The 14,247-nt window shown below is 46.4% G+C and overlaps 1 protein-coding gene across 1 annotated transcript in view; it reads right to left on the bottom strand.

The window, feature by feature from the left end:
- Positions 1-2,244: 2,244 nt before the first annotated feature.
- Positions 2,245-14,247, bottom strand: part of SMIM24 (small integral membrane protein 24) — a 64,635-nt gene continuing 52,632 nt past the window's right edge. Inside the window, exons 3-4 of the mRNA XM_072126581.1 lie at positions 5,771-5,806; positions 2,245-2,486 (exon numbers count right to left, since the gene is read on the bottom strand). Coding sequence (XP_071982682.1) covers positions 2,351-2,486; positions 5,771-5,806 — 172 coding nt within the window. The 3' untranslated portion in view covers positions 2,245-2,350. The remainder of the gene's footprint in view (positions 2,487-5,770; positions 5,807-14,247) is intronic.

A 14,247-nucleotide genomic window follows, 5' to 3' on the forward strand; every position in this document is an offset into this window, starting at 1 on the left:
AACAATGGATGTCCCCCCACCAGCCCCTCTCAGCAATTGATGTTTCTTCCAGCCCCACCCTCAGCAATGGATGTGTCCCACAAACTTCCCCAGAAATGAATGTTCCCATTACCTCCCAATGAATGGATGCTCCCCCGCCTCACAAAATTAATATTCCACCCCAGCCCCAGCAAGGCATCCCCCCCCAGCAATGTATGTTCTTCAACCAGCCCCTCTCAGCAATTGATATTGCTCCCAGCTGCACCCCCAGCTATTGATGTCCCCCCCAAACCCCCCATCCAGAAATATTAATGTTCCCATTAGCTCCCCAGTAATGGATTCCCCCCCAGCAATGGATATCATCCCCTAAATAAATTAATATTACGCCACCCCCCTTCCCATCCACTCACATAAATTAAATTATTGTCCACATAGATCTCCAGCAAATGATGCCCCCGGTCATTTATGTCCCCCAGCCCCTATTCCCCAAGAAAGTTGAGTAGCAACTTCCTACACTGTGAATTAAAAAAAACAACTGCTCACCTCTCTTCCTTTCCTGCTTGTCTCTTCTTCTACTCGCTGTGTGGAACAAGTTGCGGTGACTGGTAGACTGGTAGAAGCAGGAGACATGGTTTAATGATGTCACTGTGTCTCCTGCTATTTGTAGTGAAGGATGGAGCTGATAGCTCAGTTCTCCGCTGCAGCACTGCAACAGAGCTTGTTATGGATATACTGAGAGTTTAGAGGCGGCATCCAGTTTCCCCCCTGGTGGAATATTATGACTGTAGTTCAATATGCCACCCTTAATAAAATCCCCATCTCTTTAGCATTGTAGGCATTGGGGCATATGTATCAGGGCCTCTGCGCCACGTTAGTGGCATAGAAGCCCTGAAATAATCGCAAATGCTAGCTTATTGCTAGTACTTGCAATTATTTAGCCCTCTCCGCCAACTTCACGTCAGTGGGGCATGACCAGGCCGAACAGAGGGTGTGGCTGGCCGAGAGTGGGCATGTGCGGGGCATTACTGTCCCCACGCCTGCGCACTCGCTGCAGCTGGCGACTGTACACATGTGATAAGTCACAGGCTGCATCTATTTCTAGAAATAAACGCTGCACAGGACCCTGCCTGATACATCAAGAGGCTCAAGCTTCTTGATGTATCTTACTGTGAAAATGCAGCGGCAGGGCTATCATACGCCGGTGCTCGTGCTTCAAATGCAGATGTAGAATAAAAAGGTTCAATCCTATCTTACTTTCTATGATATTTATAGCTTTATTTATTTACTAGCTGTAGCTCCTGGCATTGCCCGGGAAAGTAAATAACTGCTCTTAGCTATAACAAAATAGAATGGGTTAGCAAAAATTATTTAATACGTATCTATGGACTGTCTCTGACTGTCTCTGTCACTGACCATTTGTCCCTGACACTGTCTGTCTCTGGTAGTCTCTTTCAGTGACTGTCTGTCTCTGGCAGTCTCTTTCAGTTACTGTCTCTGGCAGACTCTTTCAGTGACTGTCTCTGGTACTCTCATTCCAGTGACTTTCTGTCTCGGGAACTCTCATTCCATTGACTGTCAGTCTTGGGCACTCTCATTCCAGTGACTGTCGGTCTTGGGCATTCTCATTCCAGTGACTGTCGGTCTCGGGCACTCTCATTCCAGTGACTGTCGGTCTCAGTAACTCTCATTCCAGTGACTGTCGGTTGTGGGCACTCTCATTCCAGTGACTGTCGGTCTCAGTAACTCTCATTCCAGTGACTGTCTGTCTCGGGGACTGGAACTGTATTACCTCAGACATTTCTGATAAATCTCCCCCTAAGTCTGTATCCCTATCCATCCTACCTCACACATAAGTTGTCTTCTACTCATTGCCTGTAGTAGCCAATCAAAGCTCAGAGCTCGGCAGACAATGGCTCCTGTATATGGTGGGTCATAAGTGGGTTTTTGAAAGCATGGGGTAAAAATCCTGCCTCAAAATCTGGTCTAAGACGTTCCTTGAGTCACAGACAAAAACTGCAAATTTTGGTGATTTTAAACACGACGGTACAGATTCCTTTAGCAGACATACATACACACACACACACACACACACAAACATCCAGCTTTATATATTATATTTTAAAGCTTTATAGCAATGCTATGAAATACAAAAGTAACATATATTTCCTAAACATCTGTATGTGTAGGTAGCCTCATTCAAATACAATGTACATTTATCAAACTGTTCTCTATCCATGTGTCAAACGAGCCAATGGAAAAATAATATCTAATTATTTGTTTTATTATTTCGCAGAATTTTTTAATGAAACAAATATATTTGTAGCACAAAAGTCAATTTTGACTTACGAGAGGCACTAACACATGATTAAAATCACATTGCCGTGATATTTGGCTCGTCATTTTCATCTTGAACCCACTTTGCTTTCTTGTTTCCCTCATGTTCTTTTGGCTTGTCTTCCGGTCTTTCTTTGTCAAATGCATCATTATCATAAACATTCATAGTTACTCTGTAAGAGGTATACGATATTAAGATAGAACACCATTAGATAGAGTTTTAATATTAAATATAATACATATATTTATATTATAACCGGACGCTGCTACTGAGGGCATTGTGACTACATAGGCTACTGTGAAGTGATTTTGACTACGAGCTACTGAGGAGCACAGTGTGCTTTGGATACTGTGTGGCAATATCACTCTATTGACTACTGTGGGAACACAGATTTTTTGCTACTGTGGGGGCGCTATGACTTTTGGATAGAGTGAGCGTACTGTGACTGCTGGCTACTGTGAGGACTCTAGGAGTCTTGTATGGAACAAGAGGCTACTCTGGTGGTACATTGTCTTTGGACTGCTGTTTACATCAGCTAATGTTGCGTCATTGTAACTATAGGCTTCTTAGGGGGCATTGTAACTACAATGGCCATTGTGGGGACACTGTGTATATTAACTACTGTGGTGACACTATGACTGTTGGTTACTATGTGGGCACTATGACAAGGGGCTACTATTGTGGTACTCTTTCTCAATGAACTACTGTTTAACTACAATGGCTAATGTGGAGTGATTGTAACTATAGGCTACTGTGTGGGACCTTGACTATGGGCTACCGTTGGGCACTGTGACTGTTGGCTACTATGGGGGCACTATGACTATCGTCTACCACTATACACTGTGCCTATGAGCTACTGTGGGGGCACTTGAACTATGGATACTGTGGGGAATTGTCACTATATTGGTAATTAAATACATCTAAGTAACAACTTTAAAAAATAAGATTAGTAGGAAATATGACCCCAGTGTCATCTTGGCATCCAGACTTAACAAGTTTATGGTATCTGCCAGTTACTCTCATGTGTAACCATGTAAGGGTGCATTTGCAAACACAGACAAAGCCGCACCCACGCAAAACACTGGCGGCTCATTCCCGTTCGCAGGCGTTACCATAGAAACGCTGATGCGATTGGGCCACGGCCCGCCCAGTGGGGGAGGCTTTGTCTGCGTCTGCACACGCAGACAAGACGGCACGTGTGCCACCACCCTTAGCCGCATCAGAGAGGCTAGATTATTGCATGCACATTTGCAATGTGCAGACACCCTTAATACATGTTTTCATTTTAGCGCTTTCAGTGATAATACTATGTGCATGTCTGTATTAGCAGAGAGTTGCTTTTAGATGGAAGGAAGCTATGGATAAAAAAATATGAGAAAATTACCACAGACTCGGTTCCATGGATCTATGAGTTTCTGGTTTATCATGCTTTATTTTGATGGAATATTTCCTTTTATTGGATAATGCTTTTAACAACATGTATGTAGGAAATATTGTGCATTTCTATAATCTTTCTTTAAATTGCATGTCATATTTAAAGGGGTTGTCTGGTACCCCACCCAGTTTTCATACTTGGATAACATTTCAATATGTGATTAGTGGGGATCTGACATGTGGACCCTTCACCGATCAGCTGTTGCAGCTGCCAATAGTCTCTGGAACCCCAATGTCAGTGGTGGCGAACCTATGGCACTGGTGCCAGAGGCGGCACTCGGAGCCCTCTCTGTGGGCACCCAGGCCATCACCCCAGAATGAAGTTCACCGGACAGGACTCAAAGAATCTTCCCACAGAATCTTCCTACAATGATAGACTAATTTGCCCTCCTCCTTTCAACTGCATTGGTGTCTTTAGGAGGCTGAACGATTTAAAGTTGTCAAAGAGCAAGGAGAAAAAAATTACTGCTTAAATTGCTTTGCTGGCACTTTGCAATAAATACCTTATATACTCGAGTATAAGCCTAGTTTTTAAGCACAAAAAATGTGCTGAAAAACCCAAACTCGGCTTATATTCGAGTCAAAAAAATAACTATATCTAAACTCACCTTTCCGGCGACCCCTGTATATCTTCTGTGTGATCTGTCCGGCAGCGGCGGCAGGCTATATACACAGGGGCAGGGGCTGGCAGGCTATATACACTGGGGCAGGGTCTGGCAGGCTATATACACTGGGGCAGGGTCTGGCAGGCTATATACACTGGGGCATGGGCTGGCTGGCTATATACACTGGAGCAGGGGCTGGCTGGCTATATACTGGGGAGGCTGTGACCAATGCATTTCCCACTCTCGGCTTATACTCGAGTCAATAGGTTTTCCCAGCATTTTGTGGTAAAATTAGGGGCCTCGGCTTATACTCGGGTCGGCTTATACTCGAGTATATACGATAAGTGGCTTTTGGTTGAAGTTTGGGCACTCAGGCTCTAAAAGGTTCGCCATCCCTGCCCTATGTAGACAACCGAACATCTAATGTATTATGGCACTGATGGATAACTGCATCTAAACTCCTCTTTGTTTGAGTTCTGAAAACACCCACCAAAGCCCCTCAGACTCATAATTTGAAAAGTTTCTTTAGAAGAAATGAGGGAATGGATAACACTATATATATTATATATAGTGGCAGGGTAGCTGCCACTAAAGCAGATTTGGGGCATGAAATGTGTAATTTTTCTAAGGAGAAGCTGAGCAGATAGCAGGCCTGGGAAAGTTGGGTTGTTTGATTAAGTTTAATTAGCGGCAGCTGGAAGTCCTGCACCAGTACCTGGTGCAGACTTCCCACAATGGCTCCACCCTGGGGAAGAGACAGGCTATGTCAAAGGCCTGTGGAGCTGTGGCAGTGAACTGTTACTGTGAGTTTTTGGGGTGACTGGCAGTAGGCCAGCACCTGGTGAGGTAGGGAACCTCTATGTATAGTTAGTGCCAGAGAGGCTTAGGCTTTATTTTTGATGTTTTGTTTAACTGCCAAATAAAACTGTCTGTGGTCAGTTGTACCCAAGTCGCACAGTGTGGATAGTGTGCTGGTGACTTTTGCCCGTTTACCCCAGGAGACAGTGATCCTGGACCTAATCTCTTACAATATGAAGATTACCAAAATCACTGTGCCTGGATCTGTGAGTAAGTGTTCCTGGTTTATAATGATGGATTTTGATGGTAGATTTTTTTTTTTAAGTTAGTGGCCCACATTTATCAAAAACACTACTTGCAGTTTGCCTGTGAAGTGTGCCGGATGCACCAGATTCACGTGCAACGCAATTCTGTCGGACATTTCATGATAAATGTGGCGCACGGTTCGATTGTGCACCAGAATGCACCTTTTAGGGCAGAATTTGTGTTGCATCGGGTAGAGTGCAGCTGTGTTACAGATGTGTTGTGGTCATTTTATAAATGTGGAAGCAGTTTGCATTAAAAAAAACAGGTATAAGGCAGGTAATAAATGTGGGCCATTGTGTTCATTTTGCCTTACCCTTCTTCTTTATTGTCCTCTGCATCAGCTTCTTTCCTACAAAAAATAAAGGATAACATTTGAAAATCAAACATAATATGTTATTACTAAAGGAAAATCCCTTATTTGTCTTGACCACATACAATTGCAAAGGTACTAGGCCTGGAGAACTGTTAAATCACATTGTTAGAAGCAGGAAGATTGTGAAAAGTTGATTTACAGTCTATCTTGACTTGGAGCACTGTAACACACTTGTGTGTGAGATCTTTTATTAGTGAGCTTGCAAGCTGTTTGAGAAGGAGGGAAAATGGGGAACCGACACTATAGACAATTGCGAAGAAGAGAATCTCTTCTTTCAAATGAATCTTGAATTGTGTTTCTAGGTGCCATGGATCCAGAGATATTCAGGTTTAAAGTGAGAACATCAGGTACCATTCATATAAAAGAGGAGACTCTCTTCTTTCATAGGAAAAAAGAAGTGAGGTTTTATGTGTAACAGAGCCAGAGATATAGCCCCTGAAATGTGTGGACCCCACTCCATATTTTTTAGCCATCATGCTACAGGGAGAATTTGCTGCACACAAGAGCTGCTGCACCTCACAGATAATGGAAATATTCACTTTAAATGTTACTACATTTTTAAGGGATATTATCAACCAATGTTCATGTTTTTAACCCTTCTCTATGCAGAACTATCTAAGAACACACTTTCTCTCTTATTGCCTTTTTATTTTTGTGGGGGGTGGGGGAATTGACTGATACAATGAACATTTGATGCTCTTCTCATAATGTTACTACATATTAACACCGCAACCCAGAACATGTCCGTAAAGCTATATGTAACACCAAAAACACACACATGTTCTGGAATAAAGTTTTTATTTCACACCATCCTCTATTATTTACCCCTATGTTATGACTAGAGATGAGCGAACATGCTCGTCCGAGCTTGATGCTCGGTCGAGCATTAGGGTACTCGAAACTGCTCGTTACTCGGACGAATACTTCGCCCGCTCGAGAAAATGGCAGCTCCCGCCGTTTTGCTTTTTGGCGGCCAGAAACAGAGCCAATCACAAGCCAGGAGACTCTGCACTCCACCCAGCATGACGTGGTACCCTTACACGTCGATAGCAGTGGTTGGCTGGCCAGATCAGGTGACCCTGGGATAGACTAGCCGCTGGCCGCGCTGCTCGGATCATTCTGTCTCTGGATGCCGCTAGGGAGAGAGCTGCTGCTGCTCAGGGAAAGCGTTAGGGTGTTCTATTAGCTTACTGTTAGGCAGGAGTGATTCTCAAAGAACCCAACAGCCCTTCTTAGGGCTACAATAACGTTCTACTTTTTTTATTTTAATTTGCATCTTTTACCATTTTGTGAGGAATTAGCAGGGGGACTTGCTACCGTTGTGTTTAGCTCTTAGTGGCACACATATCCATAGCAAAGACCGAAGTGGGAAAATTCAGTAGGGGTTGGATTTCTATTAGGCAATAACTCAGTGTCATCTCATCTGGCATAGTACTGTGCTTCCTTTGATACTTGGCTAGAAAATAGCCATAGGAGAATACAAACAGCTTCTTGAAGCCTACAGTAGCGTTCTATATATTTGATTTCTGGTTGATCTGCTGGTGGCTGTAGTTTCTGCAGTGCATGTACTTGCCAATTCTGAGCAATTTGTAGTGAGACTTGCGACCGCTGTGTTCTGCGCTTAGTGGCGCACATATCCATAGCAAAGGCTGAAGTGGCAAAATTCAGTAGGGGTTGGATTTCTATTAGGCAATAACTCAGTGTCATCTCATCTGGCATAGTACTGTGCTTCCTTTGATACTTGGCTAGAAAATAGCCATAGGAGAATACAAACAGCTTCTTGAAGCCTACAGTAGCGTTCTATATATTTGATTTCTGGTTGATCTGCTGGTGGCTGTAGTTTCTGCAGTGCATGTACTTGCCAATTCTGAGCAATTTGTAGTGAGACTTGCGACCGCTGTGTTCTGCGCTTAGTGGCGCACATATCCATAGCAAAGGCTGAAGTGGCAAAATTCAGTAGGGGTTGGATTTCTATTAGGCAATAACTCAGTGTCATCTCATCTGGCATAGTACTGTGCTTCCTTTGATACTTGGCTAGAAAATAGCCATAGGAGAATACAAACAGCTTCTTGAAGCCTACAGTAGCGTTCTATATATTTGATTTCTGGTTGATCTGCTGGTGGCTGTAGTTTCTGCAGTGCATGTACTTGCCAATTCTGAGCAATTTGTAGTGAGACTTGCGACCGCTGTGTTCTGCGCTTAGTGGCGCACATATCCATAGCAAAGGCTGAAGTGGCAAAATTCAGTAGGGGTTGGATTTCTATTAGGCAATAACTCAGTGTCATCTCATCCGGCATAGTACTGTGCTTCCTTTGATACTTGGCTAGAAAATAGCCATAGGAGAATACAAACAGCTTCTTGATCTTGAAGCCTACAGTAGCGTTCTATATATTTGATTTCTGGTTGATCTGCTGGTGGCTGTAGTTTCTGCAGTGCATGTACTTGCCAATTCTGAGCAATTTGTAGTGGGACTTGCGACCGCTGTGTTCTGCGCTTAGTGGCGCACATATCCATAGCAAAGGCCGAAGTGGCAAAATTCAGTAGGGGTTGGATTTCTATTAGGCAATAACTCAGTGTCATCTCATCCGGCATAGTACTGTGCTTCCTTTGATACTTGGCTAGAAAATAGCCATAGGAGAATACAAACAGCTTCTTGAAGCCTACAGTAGCGTTCTATATATTTGATTTCTGGTTGATCTGCTGGTGGCTGTAGTTTCTGCAGTGCATGTACTTGCCAATTCTGAGCAATTTGTAGTGAGACTTGCGACCGCTGTGTTCTGCGCTTAGTGGCGCACATATCCATAGCAAAGGCTGAAGTGGCAAAATTCAGTAGGGGTTGGATTTCTATTAGGCAATAACTCAGTGTCATCTCATCCGGCATAGTACTGTGCTTCCTTTGATACTTGGCTAGAAAATAGCCATAGGAGAATACAAACAGCTTCTTGATCTTGAAGCCTACAGTAGCGTTCTATATATTTGATTTCTGGTTGATCTGCTGGTGGCTGTAGTTTCTGCAGTGCATGTACTTGCCAATTCTGAGCAATTTGTAGTGGGACTTGCGACCGCTGTGTTCTGCGCTTAGTGGCGCACATATCCATAGCAAAGGCCGAAGTGGCAAAATTCAGTAGGGGTTGGATTTCTATTAGGCAATAACTCAGTGTCATCTCATCCGGCATAGTACTGTGCTTCCTTTGATACTTGGCTAGAAAATAGCCATAGGAGAATACAAACAGCTTCTTGAAGCCTACAGTAGCGTTCTATATATTTGATTTCTGGTTGATCTGCTGGTGGCTGTAGTTTCTGCAGTGCATGTACTTGCCAATTCTGAGCAATTTGTAGTGAGACTTGCGACCGCTGTGTTCTGCGCTTAGTGGCGCACATATCCATAGCAAAGGCTGAAGTGGCAAAATTCAGTAGGGGTTGGATTTCTATTAGGCAATAACTCAGTGTCATCTCATCCGGCATAGTACTGTGCTTCCTTTGATACTTGGCTAGAAAATAGCCATAGGAGAATACAAACAGCTTCTTGAAGCCTACAGTAGCGTTCTATATATTTGATTTCTGGTTGATCTGCTGGTGGCTGTAGTTTCTGCAGTGCATGTACTTGCCAATTCTGAGCAATTTGTAGTGAGACTTGCGACCGCTGTGTTCTGCGCTTAGTGGCGCACATATCCATAGCAAAGGCTGAAGTGGCAAAATTCAGTAGGGGTTGGATTTCTATTAGGCAATAACTCAGTGTCATCTCATCTGGCATAGTACTGTGCTTCCTTTGATACTTGGCTAGAAAATAGCCATAGGAGAATACAAACAGCTTCTTGAAGCCTACAGTAGCGTTCTATATATTTGATTTCTGGTTGATCTGCTGGTGGCTGTAGTTTCTGCAGTGCATGTACTTGCCAATTCTGAGCAATTTGTAGTGAGACTTGCGACCGCTGTGTTCTGCGCTTAGTGGCGCACATATCCATAGCAAAGGCTGAAGTGGCAAAATTCAGTAGGGGTTGGATTTCTATTAGGCAATAACTCAGTGTCATCTCATCCGGCATAGTACTGTGCTTCCTTTGATACTTGGCTAGAAAATAGCCATAGGAGAATACAAACAGCTTCTTGAAGCCTACAGTAGCGTTCTATATATTTGATTTCTGGTTGATCTGCTGGTGGCTGTAGTTTCTGCAGTGCATGTACTTGCCAATTCTGAGCAATTTGTAGTGAGACTTGCGACCGCTGTGTTCTGCGCTTAGTGGCGCACATATCCATAGCAAAGGCTGAAGTGGCAAAATTCAGTAGGGGTTGGATTTCTATTAGGCAATAACTCAGTGTCATCTCATCTGGCATAGTACTGTGCTTCCTTTGATACTTGGCTAGAAAATAGCCATAGCAATAGGATAGCATTGTTTGGTTTTAAAAACTCAAAAAAAAACAAAAAACACAAAAAAAAAAAAAAAAACACAAAAAAAAAAACAAAAAAAAGTAAAAAAAAAAATAAAGTTATAACTCTCATTTTAAAAATGTTTAACCCGAGGGCTAGGGGTAGAGGACGAGGGCGGGGACGTGGGCGTCCAACTACTGCAGGGGTCAGAGGCCGTGGTCCTGGGCGGGGTGAGACACCACCTGCTGATGAGGGAGCAGGGGAACGCCGCAGAGCTACACTCCCTAGGTTCATGTCTGAAGTTACTGGGACTCGTGGTAGAGCACTGTTGAGGCCAGAACAGTGCGAACAGGTGATGTCGTGGATTGCTGACAATGCTTCGAGCAATTTGTCCACCACCAGTCAGTCTTCCACGCAGTCCACCCATGTCACCGAAATCGCCACTCCTCCAGCTCCTGCACCTCAGCCTCCTCCCCCCCAGTCTGCCCCCTCCCAGGAAAATTTGGCATTTGAACCGGCATACTCTGAGGAACTGTTTTCTGGACCCTTCCCACAGTCACAAACCACTTGTCCGGTTGCTGCTGAGCAATTTTCCGATGCCCAGGTTTTCCACCAGTCACAGTCTGTGGGTGATGATGACCTTCTTGACGTAGTGGAAGTGTGTAAAGAGGTGTCCGACGATGAGGAGACACGGTTGTCAGACAGTGGGGAAGTTGTTGTCAGGGCAGGAAGTCCGAGGGGGGAGCAGACTGAGGGATCGGAGGATGATGAGGTGACAGACCCAAGCTGGGTTGAGAGGCCGGGTGAACACAGTGCTTCTGAGACGGAGGAGAGTCCTCGACCTGAACAGGTTGGAAGAGGCAGTGGTGGGGCCAGACGGAGAGGCAGGGCCAGAGCTGGTGCATCAGCGCCACTGTCAACTAGTGAAGCTCCCGTGGTGAGGGCTCTTGCGGCGAGGGCTAGATCTTCAGAAGTGTGGAGGTTCTTTAAGGAAACACCGGATGACCGACGGACTGTGGTGTGCAACATTTGCCAAACCAGGCTCAGCAGGGGTTCCACCACTACTAGCTTAACTACCACCAGTATGCGCAGGCATATGAATGCTAAGCACCCCACTCAGTGGCAACAAGCCCGTTCACCTCCGGCCGTGCACACCACTGCTCCTTCCCCTGTGTCAGCTGCTAGTCAGCCCCCTGCCCAGGACCCTGGCACAAAAACCCCATCGTCGCCTCCACGATCCTCCACAGCATCCACCAGCGTTCAGCTCTCCATACCCCAGACGCTGGAGCGGAAACGCAAATATAGTGCAACCCACCCGCACGCCCAAGCCCTTAATGTGCACATCTCCAGATTGCTTAGCCTGGAGATGCTGCCCTATAGGCTAGTAGAGACCGAGGCCTTTCGCAACCTCATGGCGGCGGCCGCCCCTCGGTATTCGGTCCCCAGCCGCCACTACTTTTCCCGATGTGCCGTCCCAGCCCTGCACCAGCACGTGTCAGACAACATCATCCGTGCCCTGACCAACGCCGTTTCTGACAAGGTCCACCTGACCACGGACACGTGGACGAGTGCTGCCGGGCAGGGCCACTATATATCGCTGACGGCACATTGGGTTAACTTGGTGGAGGCTGGGACCGAGTCTGACCCTGGGGCTGCTCATATACTGCCGACGCCGAGGATTGCGGGGCCTACCTCGGTCCAGGTGTTTCAGGCCTACTATGCCTCCTCCTCCTCCCACCCCTCCTCCACCTCCTCCTCCGAACTACCATCCGTGGGCACGGCGCCATCAGTCGGGAGCTCTAGGCACAGCAGCAGTGCCGTCGCTAAGCGACAGCAGGCGGTGCTCAAACTGCTGAGCCTAGGCGACAAAAGGCACACCGCCCAAGAGCTATTACAGGGCATCACGGCGCAGACTGATCTGTGGCTGGCACCGCTGAACCTCAAGCCGGGAATGGTTGTGTGTGACAACGGCCGTAACCTGGTGGCGGCTCTGCAACTCGGCAGACTGACACATGTGCCATGCCTGGCCCATGTGTTAAATCTGATAGTGCAGCGTTTCCTCAAGACATACCCCAATCTGTCTGATTTGCTCACGAAGGTGCGCCGCATCTGTGCGCATTTCAGGAAGTCCAGCCCAGATGCTGCCACTCTCAGGGCAGCGCAGCGCCGCCTCCAACTGCCCGCTCACCGACTGTTGTGCGACGTGCCCACGAGGTGGAATTCAACACTGACCATGTTATCCAGAGTTTACCAGCAGCGCAGAGCGATTGTAGACTGCCAGATGTCAACTTCCACCAGAACTGGTAGTCAGGTCAGTCAGCTTCCTCAAGTCTACAATGAGGAGTGGACGTGGATGTCTGATATCTGTCAGGTGCTGAGTAACTTTGAGGAGTCAACACAGATGGTCAGTGGCGATGCCGCCATCATCAGCCTCACCATCCCGCTGCTTGGCCTGTTGAAAAACTCTCTGGTCAGCATGAAGTCGGAAGCTTTGCGCTCGTCACAAGAGACGGGGGAAGAATATTCCCTTGTTGATAGCCAAAGCACCCTGAGGTCTGTTTCTCAGCGCATATCGGAGGAGGTGGAGGTGGAGGAGGATGAGGAGGAAGAGGAGGAGAATGTTGGCGAGACACAAGAGGGGACCATTGTTGAGTCCTTCACTGTTCAGCGTGTATGGGCAGAAGAAGAGGAGTTGGAGGAGTTGGAGGAGGAGGAAATGGACAGTCAGGCCAGTGAGGGGAGTGAATTCTTACGCGTTGGTACTCTGGCGCATATGGCAGATTTCATGCTAGGCTGCCTATCCCGTGACCCTCGCGTTCAAAGAATTTATTCCAGCACCGATTACTGGGTGTTCACTCTCCTGGACCCACGGTACAAGCAAAATCTTCCCACTCTCATCCCTGGAGAGGAAAGGAGTGTGAGAATGCATGAATACCAGCAGGCCCTGGTGCACAAGCTGAAACAGTATTTCCCTTCTGACAGCGCTAGCGGCAGAGTGCGTAGTTCTGCGGGACAAGTAGCGAGGGAGAGTAGGCGAGCAGGCAGCTTGTCCAGCACTGGCAAGGGTACGCTTTACAAGGCTTTTGCCAGCTTTATGTCACCCCAGCAAGACACTGTCACCTGTCCCCAGTCTCGGCAGAGTAGGGCTGATCTTTACAGAAAGATGGTGAGGGAGTACGTAGCTGACCATACCATCGTCCTAAATGATCACACAGCTCCCTACAACTACTGGGTTTCAAAGCTGGACATGTGGCACGAACTGGCGCTGTACGCCTTGGAGGTTCTTGCCTGCCCTGCCGCTAGCGTCTTGTCCGAGCGGGTTTTCAGTGCAGCTGGTGGCATCATCACCGATAAGCGTACACGCCTGTCGACTGACAGCGCTGACAGGCTGACGCTTATTAAAATGAATAAAGGCTGGATTTCTCAGAATTTCCAATCTCCACCAGGTGAAGGAAGCTCAACCTGAATAATTGATCCACTCCTCCTCCTCCTCCTCATTTTCCTCCTTCTCCTCCTCTTTGTACAGTAAAGCAGAGGAAAATGGCTATTTTTTGACAGGGCCCACTGGCTCTTGCTATAGTACTTCATGCATTTAATTTTTCTGGAGGGCCACCTACCCGGTCCTCTGTTTGAAACAATTTTTGTGAGTGCCACATACAGGCACTCAATCTATTCCATTTTTCTGGAGGGCCACCTACCCGGTCCTCTGTTTTAAAAAATTTTTTGGACTGCCACATACAGGCACTCAATCTATTCCATTTTACTGCAGGGCCACCTACCTGCTCCTCTGGTTTGAACAATTTTTGGGACTGCCACATACAGGCACTCAATCTATTCCATTTTACTGGAGGGCCACCTACCTGCTCCTCTGGTTTGAAACATTTTTGGGACTGCCACATACAGGCACTCAATCTATTCCATTTTACTGCAGGGCCACCTACCTGCTCCTCTGGTTTGAACAATTTTTGGGACTGCCACATACAGGCACTCAATCTATTCCATTTTACTGGAGGGCCACCTACCTGCTCCTCTGGTTTGAAACATTTTTGGG

Source organism: Engystomops pustulosus, chromosome 1 (genome assembly GCF_040894005.1).
Source record: "Engystomops pustulosus chromosome 1, aEngPut4.maternal, whole genome shotgun sequence".
Classification (NCBI taxonomy): domain Eukaryota; kingdom Metazoa; phylum Chordata; class Amphibia; order Anura; family Leptodactylidae; genus Engystomops; species Engystomops pustulosus.